This window comes from Papaver somniferum, chromosome 3 (assembly GCF_003573695.1).
Source record: "Papaver somniferum cultivar HN1 chromosome 3, ASM357369v1, whole genome shotgun sequence".
Lineage (NCBI taxonomy): Eukaryota > Viridiplantae > Streptophyta > Magnoliopsida > Ranunculales > Papaveraceae > Papaver > Papaver somniferum.
The window spans coordinates 125,510,432-125,524,313 of NC_039360.1; the positions used below are offsets into that span (position 1 = coordinate 125,510,432).

At 38.2% G+C, this 13,882-nt stretch overlaps 1 protein-coding gene across 1 annotated transcript; it reads left to right on the top strand.

The window, feature by feature from the left end:
• Positions 1-610: 610 nt before the first annotated feature.
• LOC113359938 (F-box/kelch-repeat protein At3g06240-like) lies at positions 611-2,536 on the top strand. Its single transcript, XM_026603497.1, has one exon. It carries the CDS (start codon positions 611-613, stop codon positions 1,529-1,531), a length of 921 nt encoding a protein of 306 aa, XP_026459282.1. The 3' UTR covers positions 1,532-2,536.
• The last annotated feature ends 11,346 nt before the right edge of the window (positions 2,537-13,882 follow it).

The window sequence follows — 13,882 nt, forward strand, 5'->3', positions numbered from 1 at the left end:
GGAAAATCGGCCTAACCGAACATGGCTCTGTAACTCCTATTAAAACCATATTTTGATGATTTCTATTCGATTGAAGCAATCAAAATTAAATTAAAGTGAAGGGTTTGTTGGAAAATACCTCCGGAGTGGTCCCATCGCAGAATCAGGTTGCGGCTGGCGTCTTTTATACTCGATAAAATTATTATATAACCGAACTTAATTGTGATTGCATTGATGTTATTACATTTCTTAAATAGGCGGTGGCGGTGGTGGTGGGAGGAGGTGGTTGGTGGTGGTGATAATCGGAGGAGGTGGTGGTGGTAATCGGCGGTGGTGGGCGGTGGTGGTGGTGGTAATCGGTGGTTGGTGGTGGTGGTAATCGGCAGTGGTGGACGACGGTGGTGGTTATATATATAGGTGGTTATTAGGTTGGTTTTAAATTAAATTAGGTTAAAGATAGGTTAGTCATTTCAACGTTTTAGGACACCCCTTATCACTATAGGGAAGGTGACCTAATAAAACCATGATCCCCTCAAAAAAAGAAAAATAACCATGATCTCTAGAAAATCATTCTTAATCTCGGCCATTCATCTCGTTTCTTTCTCATAAAAATGCCCTAAATCAAACAACCATGGCAATTTGCCTTTTTTTCACTTGTTTTCTCCACTCTCTCTCTGGAGTTCAAAAGCCCGAAAGAGAGAAAATGCGCAACCGCAGCAGCATGATTCCAGAAGAGGTTTTCTTTGAAATCTTGATAAGATTGCCAGTCAAATCCATACTAAGATGTAAGTCTGTTTGTAAATCTTGGTTGTCTCTAATTTCTAAACCTAATTTTGCTAAATTCCATCTTGATATTGCTGTTGAAAGAAAAAACAGTAGAAGTCTCATTCTAAGAGGCCACAATGAGTTAATCTATTCTAGAGTTTATGATGAATCTCTAAAATCGCCATCATTTAGTGAGATCGATGAAGATTTTGTTGTTGGAATTGAAGATTACCCATTGAAATCTTCAGGTTTTAGAATTAAATTGGTTGGGTCTTGCAATGGTCTTGTTTGTCTTTTGTTTTATGATAATGACCGGGTGAGTTCTAGTGTGGAAGAAATTTTCTGTGTTTGGAACCCAGCAACTAAAGAATTCAAGAAGATACATTTTCAGTTATCAGAGTCATTTGAAATTTGCAAATATGCTTTTGGTTATGATTGCCAGAATGACGACTATAAGTTGCTACGTCTTGCATTTGGAGGTGCAGTTAGTGTTTATACATTAGGCTCAAATTCGTGGAAAACCATTCCATCCAGAAAGCATTACTGGTTGTCTTATGGGAAGGAGGTAGTTGTTAATGGATATATTCATCGGTTTGCTGTACCAAGGAACCAGTTGGACCAGATGATCATAGTATCATTGGATATCAGTAATGAAAATTCAAAGAAATTCAACTACCGAAAGAAGTTTTTGAGTACAAATGCTTGGATATTATTGCTAATGGAGTTTTGGAAGGGTGCCTCTGTTTACTTGTTAAGGTTGATGAGGTTGGTGTTGAAGTCTGGGTAATGCAAGATTATGGAGTTCGTGAGTCTAGGACTAAACGTTATGTTATCACCAATGAGATTGTAACTAACTGCCGTCATTTGTCGATTCTGTGGAATTTTAAAAATGGTGAGATTCTATTTATGGTTTCTGGTGGGCTGATATTATATGACCCAAAACGTGGAAGTGCTATTGAAAGAAAGTTGACTAGTCTAACAGGTTTTAAATTAGAGAAGAAGTATGTAGAAACTTTCGTTTCGCTGAATTCTGGTACCTACACGGGGCGAGGACAAATAGAGGAATCAGCTGAAAGTTGAAACACGGATGAGAAGAAGGATAAGAAGCATACTAGATGGTGCTTCATTGGAAAACGTTGAATGATTCTTTTACTTTTCTCATTTACTATTCCTAGTATGTCTTAGCCAAATGGTTTAGCTTTTGGAAGTTCTACATTCGTCCAAAATAATTCCATTAGTGATTTTTGCTACCCTTCAGATACCTTTTAACTTTCTACGCTTTATGTTTGCTTGTTGATTGTTCTCATGATCCTTTGGATTGATGTTCCGTTGTCACATACTTGGGGCGAGTTATAACGCTCTTGTATACTAATCTGATGAGCATTGCAGTCTATCATGTATTTACTCAAGATGTCCTTGTTAATAAAATCTTTTACTAGGGGTTCTGGTACTGTATGTACTGAATGAATTTACATAACATTGAATTGAAATCTTTTGATGATGTTTTTTAGTCTATTACTACCTGGGATGAGGCTCATGTGTAACTAGAGAAAATTAGTCCGTCTCTGATGTTGATTTACTGTGCATATTACTCTCCATCCATGGGAGATTTTAGTCTTACTGAAAGTGTCTGCTGTTTATATCCATGGGAGATTTTAGTTTTCTTATTCACGACCAAAGGTTTATCTTTGTTAAGTGATGTGGTCGAAGTATGTAGTCGAAGCTTTATGCCCGCCTACCGTTTTTTGTTTTAGTTCTCGTCGGAGATATTTGAACGGCTCCTAATTTGTCGACCATTAGTTACAAATCAAACATACTGTCAGACTTTGTAATCGACAAATTTGCGTCACTAACTGAGGCAAATATTGACATTGAGACACATGACCACAAATTTGTCACGTTCCAGCTCTTCCAAAAGCTTTCTAATGTCAAGCATCTTAAAGTGTCTGCTGCCTCCTTTCTGGTATGACTAATTAATTCTTCATTTCAAATGCTGGTATAAATTTAATTAATATGGCATTTCTGTAGTCTCTGTTTTTAGTTAGCCTATGTTTTTTCTGACTCTTATGCGTTTGTATGCTTTGATTTTTCTTAATGAATAGGTTCTAAGTGAGGCGGATATCCTCTTGTTGCCTGCATTTAACCATTTGATCCATCTAGAAGTTTCTGGCGGTTTTGCTTCAGATACTGTTTTGGCTGTGAGAGGATTTTCCAAGTTTCTCCAGCTATCGCCTAATCTAATAAAGATTGTCTTTGCTCAGGCAAGTCACTCACCTCTTACCTGCTTATATAATAAGATGGATCTCTTTTTCTCATCGAAAACTGGTCTTACCATATTTTCGCAAAGCTATTTATTCGAATTGTAAAATGTCAGTTTCCTAAACTGGAATCAATCTTCTTCTTCTTTGGAAGTCACTAAGATTTCATTATCTTTCTTTTGCATAACCCACTTGGAATTTCTTTTCAAAACTAAGCTGTGTTTGTGGTAGCATATTATCGTATTTTGCTGAACTTTTACTTTGATTGATGTAGAAGTTTAATGTCCCTGACGAAGAGGATGATGGTTATTTGTCACTTGAATTCAAGAATTTTTTTGGGGAACGGGCAGAACTAAATGCTATCGAACTCTTTCTTAAGTATGCCGGATCTGTTGAGACTGTAACCATAGTAGCTGATTCAGATCTCTCCAACGATTATGAGAAACAAACAAATATAACAAAGTTGTTATCAATGTTTCCAAGGCCTGCAAATTGCACAGTTAAGTTTTTGACTTGCTCGGAATACTCTTAAAAATGCAGTATGCCAGGGGTGCAATTGTAACTTTTGTGAGGATCATTTAAAAAGTCTCTGGGGAACCATTAATCTTTTTATTTTGGTTGTAGTTGTAATCGTCTTTTTATGTTTGACTCTTAACGATGTAGTCGTTCTGCTCTTGGATAATAGTTGGCTTCAAATTATATTTACGGTTGGGATAAAGTCATTACGCGGATTTAAAGGGGGCACGGTTTTAGTTTGAGTACGTGTCGAAATATTAAGGGGGCCACATACAAAATGTATGCAGCCCAACCACATTTTATCCGGAGAGGTTTTCGTGCATGGATAGTAACACTTTCGGTGTTGTAACTCGCGAACTATTTTGGTAATCCTCAAGTTACAGTTTGTCTCATTTTGGTGAGGGCTCCAGCCGGATCTTAAAATGTCGACGACCAAAGCGCCTGAAGAAAAACCGGTTGTTAGATCCTTCCGTGAAAGTCGTCCGCGAGCCTTTTCCAACGAATCCAACCACCGAAAATACTTCAAAGCCTCATCTTCCATATTGTGTGACGCCATACTAACCCAACGACCGACGTCTATTTCAGTATAAAAAAAATATTGTTCAGCCTTATATATCCAACCAATAGGGTCATTTGCTTCAAAAAAAAAACCAATGGGATGATTACCAGAGAACTTTGGGAATATCATTTTACATGGTTGATTATGAGGCACACAGGAACCCTCAAAAAATGAGGTACGCACCAGGCTGATTGATCTACCCAGAACTTGATGAAGGATTCCCTTTTGGGGTGTTGGATTGGAGTGACATTTTATTGAGCACTTCTTTCAAACAGTTGGTAGTCTCTCTTTGTTTCTCTATCAAGGTTTTGAAAGAATCTGTCAACCCCTCTGATAGAGTCCAGTTCTATCAATGCATAGTTTGGTGCAACAACAGTGCACGGTTTGTGTCATGGAAGTCTTCCAAACAGACATGTATTGCTCGATCCACCATGGAGTCTGAGTTTATAGCCTTGGAGAAAGCTGGGGAGGAAGCTGAATGGATACGAGGTTTCCTGGGAGGAATTCCACTCTGGCCCAAGCCTGTGTCTTCGATCGCAATCCACTGTGACAGTCAAGCTGCTATTGGATGCGCAAAGAATAGTGTATACAACGGAAAATCTATACATCTTCAAAGAAGACACAAGACAGTGAAACAACTACTCTCTACTGGTATCATCTCTATAGACTTTGTGAGGTCTAAAGAGAATATTGCAGATCCTTTGACGAAAGGGTTATCTAGAGAGGTAGTTAGATCCACATCGAAGGGGATGGGACTCAAGTTCATAGAATAAATCGCCATGAAGGACACTCAACCTTGTGAATGGAGCTCCAAGAATAAGGTTCAATGAGATAACTAATTTTTGGTGATGTCAAGAGAGAACTATCTTTGTCCCTTCCTATGATGTAACCGTATGATAGTGCTGCCTGCATGTTTTAGGATGATCTGTCAAGATCTTAATGAGTTCCATGATTTGCTTAAAGCGGAGTGTGGCAGGACACTCTTAATGGACTCACCTATGTGGATGTTGGAAGTGGGGCCGCTTCCTATGAGAATTTGAGCTTTTTCTCTAGAGACATTCATTAAGTCCGGGATTTAGCCCACGGCCAAAACGGGCACAACGGCAAGAGCTTGGCAGATTTCTTTTTCTTTGAGACATCAAAGTGTGGTTGTTATTTCTGAATTGCACTCACTGTTGGCAGTTCAAGACATTGTGTTCACCGTAACAACAAGCAGTTCCGTTAACCTCTCACTAAGTTAAGGTTCAATCTCTGGGACACCTTAGCCTAATATTGATGTATTATGTTTTCTCGGATTTCGTCGATATGTTTTATCATTCATGTGGGGGATTGTTAGAAAAAATGGATTTGTTATACCAAATTTGCATGGACTATGTTTTGATCTCTAGACCTATTGCCCACTACTTGTTTTTTCATTTGAATAGATAAAACAATAGTCCCACATAGACTAAAATCTAAAGAGTTTTAGACTTAAATACCATAGAATTTGCTAAAAGGGCATGGCCCTTGGGTCATTAGACTTTTATGTGAGGGGGGAAGGCCTAGACTAGGGCAAGGTTGCCTTTCCCGTACGCGCGGTGCTTCGCACAGAAGCACGCACGCCACCCCCGTCCGTCCGGTCGGTCAGGTCGGGCTGGGGCTCCGGCTCGGGTGTGGGTGTGGGTGTCCGTACATATTTGTCCTGGCTTTCTTGTCCGTACGTGTTTGTCTTGTCTTCTTAACAACACACTGCTCTAAGCCTGACAAAGGCAACACTGTATTTCTGTCATACGCATGAATCCAACACAATGCTCTAAGCCTGACAAAGGAAACACTTTTTTCAACCAAACATTACCAGTATTTCTGTCATACGCATGGTTTTGTTGCATGCATTTTTCCTCTCGTTTGTAACGTCTTAAACACTATATAAGGGAGGAGTCTTGAGCTCATTGAATATAAAACAGAGAAACATCTCTTCTTCTGCTCTCCCTCTGTTTTCAGAAAATAAGTTTTTATTTCTAGTTTCTCTGTTTTTTAGCTAACACTGCCAAGTTCTAATGGTACTCTCTTTGTATGCTACATTGAGGGGTGCTATCAGTAGTTGTATCCTGGAGGTGACTCGCCAACTGCTATAGCATCTCAGCGGAGTAGCAGACGATATTGCCTTAGGACAACGTATCGTATACGTGCCTCTACATTTTCTGTGCATCTCTAGCAACATCGGTTTGAGCTAAGTATCTTCTTCTCAGTTACATTATTAGTTCTATGTCCAACAATCTAAAGGCAATATCGTCTTTACTATATTTTTTGTAACAACATAGGAAAGAGTACTGTAGACAAACCCCCAAAGTTTAGTGGCAAAGACTTTAAACAATGGCAGTCCAAAATGTTATTCTTCTTAAAAGACCAAAAATGATCCTAAACAGAAAAATAAAGCAAACGTAGTAGATGATTCTGGATATTTTACTGGCATGGTGTCTGAAGTCAACCTTGTCTCTAATGTGACCAATGTGAGAGACTGGTGGCTTGATTCTGGAGCCACCAGGCATGTCTGTAAGTTCAGAAATGCTTTCTACTCCTATAACAAAGTAGGAGACGATGAGAAATTGTTTATGGGAAACTCTTCTACCTCTAAAGTGGTAGGAAAAGGCAAGGTTGAATTGAAGCTCACTTCAAGAAAAACTTTCGCATTGAATGACGTGTATCACGTCCCGGACATATGCAAGAATCTTATCTCAGAAACCATCTTACTTGGGAAAGGTTTTAAATTTGTAGCTGAGTCTAACAAAGTTGTAATCTCTAAGGGTGGTGACTTCGTAGGAAAAGGATATGTCACTGAAAACATGATTAAGTTTAGTGTACTTTATTTGAACTTGAATGACAATGCATCTTCTTGTGCTTATTTTTGTGACTCCTCACATGTTTGGCATGATAGACTAGGACATGTTAATTTCAAATCCTTTGAAAGACTTGCTAAATTAGGATGCATTCCTAAAATAAACATTGATAGAGGCTATAAATGTGAAATTTGTGTTGAATCTAAATACGCAAGAAAACCCTTCAATAAAAGGGTTGAACGTAGTACAACTCCCCTAGAATTAATCCACTCGGATTTGGGAGATTTGAAATCAACGCAAACTAGAGGAGGTAAAAAATGGTACATCACTTTTATAGATGATCACTCAAGATACTGTCAGGTTTATCTTCTTAGAAGTAAAGATGAAGCCTTAGACGCTTTCAAATTATATAAACTTGAAGTAGAAAACCAAAGAGGTGTTACTATTAAAACTCTTAGGTCAGACCGAGGCGGTGAGTATGTGATACCTATAGGAGAATTCTGCAAACTTAATGGCATCATTCATGAAACTACTACACCTTCTTCACCTGAGTCGAATGTAGTAGCTGAAAGGAAAAACCGAACACTCATAGATATGGTGAACGCTATGTTAGCTAGTTCAGGGCTACCTTCGAACCTGTGGGGGGAAGCAATTCTCTATGCATGCTATATCTTGAACCGAGTTCCATTTAAGAAATCCGACAAAACTCCACATGAGTTATGGAAAGGAAGACAACCGTCCTATGCATACTTTAAAGTGTGGGGGTGTTTGGCCAAGGTGGCCACTCCTCGTTCCAAGAAAACCAAAATAGGACCTAAAACTATAGATTGTGTTTTCCTAGGATATCCTGAGCACTCTAGTGCTTATAGGTTCATGGTAATTGGTGAGAACACCATAATGGAATCCAGAGATGCAGTGTTTTTCGAACACATTTTCCCTTTAGGGTCTGGACCTCATAAAAGGGTCCGCGATGATCTCTCATATGTTCCTTCGACTAGTCAACCCCCGTCTCTAGATGCTGAAACCGAACCTAGAAGAAGTAAAAGGGTCAGAACCGAGAAAAGTTATGGTCCAGATTTTGTGACTCTTACGGTAGAGACTGAACCCCAAACTTATAAGGAATCTTTGACCTCTCCGGAAGCTCCCTTCTGGGAAGAAGCTTCAATTAATGAGTGGGATTCCATTCAACAAAATGAAACTTGGGACCTTGTAGACTTACCTCCTGGTAGTAAAACCATAGGTTGCAAGTGGGTCTTAAAAAGGAAACTTAGAACAGATGGAACTATAGAAAAACACAAATCTAGGTTGGTAGCTAAGGGGTACATACAACAGGAAGGATTAGATTTCTTTGATACCTATTCACCGGTCACAAGAATCACTTCTATCCGGATGCTGATTGCTATTGCTTCTATTTATGATTTGCATATACATTAGATGGATGTTAAAACTGCTTTTTTATATGGTGAATTGAATGAAGAAATTTATATGGACAAACCTGAAGGTTTTGTTGTGAAAGGTTATGAAGACAAAGTATGCAAACTAAAAAAATCTTTGTATGGTTTAAAACAAGCACCTAAACAGTGGCATGAAAAATTTAATCATTTAATGATATCTAATGGCTTCAAGGTTAATGAATCTGATAAATGTGTTTACATTAAATCTGTGGATGATTCTCATGTTATTGTGTTCCTATATGTTGATGATATGCTCATATTAGGTAGTAACCTTGATAGTATTAATACCACTAAAAGCATGCTTAACGAAAACTTTGACATGAAAGACTTAGACCCTGCTGATGTAATCTTAGGGATGAAAATCAGAAAGATGTCTGATGGATATAGTCTTAGTCAATCTCATTATGTTGAAACTGTTCTTAATAGATTTAATCATGAAAATGCTAAACCTGCAACTACTCCTTATGATCCCAATTGTAAATTGAAAAAGAACAAGGGTGAGGGTATTTATCAACTTGAGTATTCTCGTGTTATTGGCAGTCTTATGTATTTAATGAACTGTACAAGACCTGATATTGCCTACACTGTGAGTAGATTAAGCAGGTACACTTGCAAACCCGGGCAGGATCACTGGAATGCTCTCTACAGAGTTCTAAGGTACCTGAGAGGAACTTCAAACTATTACTTAAGTTTTGGGAAGTATCCTGTTGTGCTATAAGGGTACTGTGATGCTAACTGGATATCAGACTCAGATGAGTGCAAATCCACTAGTGGGTACATCTTCACACTTGGTGGTGCGTCTGTGTCATGGAAGTCTTCCAAACAGACATGTATTGCTCGATCCACCATGAAGTCTGAGTTTATAGCCTTGGAGAAAGCTGGGGAGGAAACTGAATGGGTACGAGGTTTCCTGGGAGGAATTCCACTCTGGCCCAAGCCTGTGTCTTCGATTGCAATCCACTGTGACAGTCAAGCTGCTATTGGATGCGCAAAGAATAGTGTATACAACGGAAAATCTATACATCTTCAAAGAAGACACAAGACAGTGAAACAACTACTCTCTACTGGTATCATCTCTATAGACTTTGTGAGGTCTAAAGAGAATATTGCAGATCCTTTGACGAAAGGGTTATCTAGAGAGGTAGTTAGATCCACATCGAAGGGGATGGGACTCAAGCTCATAGAATAAATCGTCATGAAGGACAATCAACTTTGTGAATGGAGCTCCAAGAATAAGGTTCAATGAGATAACTAATTTTTGGTGATGTCAAGAGAGAACTATCTTTGTCCCTTCCTATGATGTAACCGTATGATAGTGCTGCCTGCATGTTTTAGGATGATCTGTCAAGATCTTAATGAGTTCCATGATTTGCTTAAAGCGGAGTGTGGCAGGACACTTTTAATGGACTCACCTATGTGGATGTTGGAAGTGGGGCCGCTTCTGTTGTAATATTTTTCAAGAGGTAAGTAAAAGTTCGTTGCTCGGACTTGAATAGATTTTAAAACGAAAATATATGTACAAATTTGTCACAAGATGTTCGAGAGGTATTGGGACTAAGGACTTGGCCAATTCTTCATGCATGTGGTATATTTTATTTGTTCTTAACAATTACTGCTCAAAACATAAATATATGGACTCTTATTTTGCCAAAATAGATTCTCAGAATATTAGTTATAAATCGTAAGCATGGGACATCAAACATTTAAGCAAGCATGCCGCATCAAATAAAATGATAACTAATTAATTAAAATCATTTTTCAATTTTTAATCAGTGCAAAAGTCATAAAAAGAATAAATTAAATTTACCACAATGACGAAAATAGACTCCCTCCGTCGTCCCAATGTTGGGTTTAGCTCCTCATATTAATCATAATCTCAAAATGTTTTATTATTGCTCCAAAGTTGATTACAATTGAGTAAACAATGCAACAGAGAAATCGCAACAGCAGTTCCTGTTGCGAAGACGATGTTGGACTGTTACAGAGAAACAAGTGGTGACGGAAAATTAAATGCTGTGGTTTACTTCTCTGTTGCAAAATATGATGAAGAAACTGTTGCGATGAAGATAAACGTTGCACAGCAGTTGAAGAAACTGTTGCGATGAAGATAAACGTTGCAGAGCAGTTGAAGAAACAGTTGCAAATGGATGAAGAAACCGTGGCCGATTCCTTGTTCTTCACGGGCAGCAGCAGCAGCAGCAACAGAGTTCTGAAAACTCTGATTTCTGCTCCTCTGGCCCTCCTTTCGACTCCCAACTCTCGACAGCCCTTCCCTGTGATAGTAGAAACCTATTTATACACCTAAGCCTCATTGAATCTCGCCATAACTCCTCAAAAATCTTCACAATGAAGAAAAATATTTCTGAGAATAATTTCTTATTTCTTCCTCTGTGTACGTTAATTGTCTTGGAAATCTTCATAAACTGATTGATACGCATCCTAGGAGAATATCTGGGCTTAACTACACAAACATGCAACATCTTTTACGTGATTTTCTTTCCAAAAATGAGACGATATTCTTTTCTCTGTTTTGATTGGGAATTGATTTTATGGACAAATTTGATCGATCCCAACCACCATAATATCTTCATATACTCATATCACATATACCCATTAAGTCTCAGCTCTTTAATCTCGTTAAAACACCTTCAAATGTCGAATTGAAAATCTGCCAGTAAAGGAAAGAATTTTCCCGCCAAAACAAATTTTGAATTTTGAAAGAAGGTCGCCCCTTATCCAGTGGTCGCCCCTTATCCAAAAGCGAGAGTCCGAATAACACTTGTCCTCCGGGTGCCAAAATCAACTTTTCGAGCCGAATTTTCTTAAAATATTTATTTCCAAAAAATACCTACAAATACATAAAATAACAAAATTAGTACAAAATCGAGTGCCAACAATACGGACATTGAGGACAAATTAGACACAAAAATGTGTCTATCAAATACCCCCAAACTTATTATTTGCTAGTCCTCGAGCAAAATTTATTCTTGAAAAGTGACCGAGTTAATCTCGGGTGGGTTTATCAGAGGTGTACCCACAAAAACCAATACTCCAGACCCTAGCTATGTACGCAGAACCTTGGAAAGCACTAAAGAACCTCCTTGGTTGGCATACAATTATTGACTCTAAGAGGAAAAACCCTGATGCGAAATTCCAATTGCTGTACACGAGTTTGCACTCAAGCATACTAAAATTCATATAAGTGACAGAGCTCTACTAAGATAGTTTCACGATGGACATCATACTCGGAGTCAGACTAATCACGTGAAAAGATTAAGAAGATGGAAAAAGAAAAATGTAGATGGTTGAAAAGCGAACGGTGTTTCCCATATCTGTCTGAAGGCCTCTGCCAAGATGAACCTAACCTAAATGACTGAGATACCGGTCTGACTAATATTAACACACTGGCATATACAAGGGAACCAGTGGTCAATAACTTAAATCTAGATCAACAAACTGGCAAATACAAGGGAACCAGCAGTTGACTACACATAACAATAACCATTTCTTTCTTTCTTTCTTTTTTTTTTTAACTTAACGGCATGAATAGATCTTTTTGATCCAAGCGCATGCTTCTTGTCAGCAGATTACACGATAGTTCCCACGGGTCCTGCATTCCACGCTTGCTTAGGCGACGGAAACAGGGAGAACACACGCATATTGCTATCCAAGTGTTAATACTTATTCCGATTGGTCTAACTGGTCCGGTCTAATAATAATTTTTTTTTTTTTTTTGAAAAGGTAACTCAGTCACTCTATTTCACCCTAGCAAAGGTAACAACTTGAATCGTGTGCCCCACCAAATCACTTGAAATAAAAGAAAACTAAAAATAGAAAGTGAAAAGGACTCGACAAGATATGGCGAAACTATCATGTTATTTCTAACACCTGAGCTCTGTGCTTTTATGAATAGACTCTATAGATGTTTCCATCTAGTCAGATTGGTTCCTCAACTCCTAAAACAAAAATGTTTCCATCCACTTAGATTGGTTAGTGCTATCCTAAATACGCATAAATTTCTAGGCTCTGGAGTTTATTTATTGCAACTAAAAAGTTTCTCCCATACCCCCAAACTTAAATCTAACATTGTCCTCAATGTTCTAAAGATGAAACTAAAAGCATGAACAAGGAGAAATTGTTACCATTTGAAGTAAAAGAGTTAAGGAAGGATATTACCGTGTTGCGTGAGATTGGGTTACCTCCCAAGAAGTGCTAAGTTTAAAGTCTTCAGCCAGACTTAGGAAAGGATTAGTCAACTCGAACCATAAAGTAACAGTCGAAATAACTGTGGGTCTTCAAAACTAAATAGAGCTGACCAAAGGAAACTACAATAACCCAAGAAAGTGAACATGTACTGCATACCCTTATCTAGTTTCCTGATGAGGATACCTATGTCCCATTGTGGTTCAGGTTCAGGTTCTATGAAAGGATCTTGATAGAATATTTTCATTGGCTGCGTTTCTTCATAGATGGGATCCGAATCACTAGGTCTTAGAGTCTGTAAAAACTCAAATACGAACTTAGAATCACGAAGTAATAACCTAAATAATTGCGGATCCTCTAAGTCAATCAGATATGACTTACATAGTTGACCACAGTGAGAGTAGTGGTCATTCTTAGGAAAATGTGTCGATTCCATTAACCTAAAGTACTTAGGCTTAGTCTCAGAACTTAATAAGTGACACATTTGAAATCTATACGTTCCCACAATTGGAAGAAAACTATTTGGTGGGAAAACAAAATCAATCTTGGTATTATTGCATGGGTTAACCACATCAACCAGAGGATGGGTTTCTAACATTTGAGACTCTTGTTGGATATCATTAGGTTCTGGAAAACGATTATGAAGATAATCTTGTAAAATGGTTGAGGCATTGATGTCAAGTCCCAAGTGAGGGACCTTACTAAGAGTTAAAGCACATGGAGAATGATACTCACCCCCAAACTTAGAGTTTTCGGCGTCTCTAGATAGACTAGTCATAACCTCCCTAATTCTTGGTCGGCAATTGATTTTTCTAAGTCAGGTTCATCCTCGCTAATCTCTACAAGTTCATCTAAGACTATTGTTTCTAAATCGTTTGACACGATCTCAAGATAAACTGGTTCCTCTAAACCATCATCGGTTTCGTAAACAGGACATACTACATCGTCTGAAACGGGGGTATCTCTAGTCAAATCCTCGTCCTTTTGAATAGGTGAATAATTTTTAAAATTATTAGGATCTGAATCAGAAATAATATAATCATTATAAGGCTCAACTGGGGTAACAAATTCCTGATCACTATTCCCACATATTTCAGATTCTTCATCATCACTATCCTCATCATCATGATACAATTTTTGAAATTCAAGAATTCTCAATCTTTGTTCCAAACTACATGGTCTATGTTTATAATATTTCTCATAGATCGTTAGAGGTGATTCCTCAATAAAAGTTGGAGTATCCATATATCGCTGCCCACGCATATATTCACCAAGAGTCATTTCCGAAGACGTCTCTTGATAACGAGAATTTCTAGACATATATTCTCGCAA

Coding starts and splice junctions, on each gene's coding strand:
- LOC113359938 (XM_026603497.1), top strand. CDS start 611: ATGGCAATTTGCCTTTTTTTCACTTGTTTTCTCCACTCTCTCTCTGGA.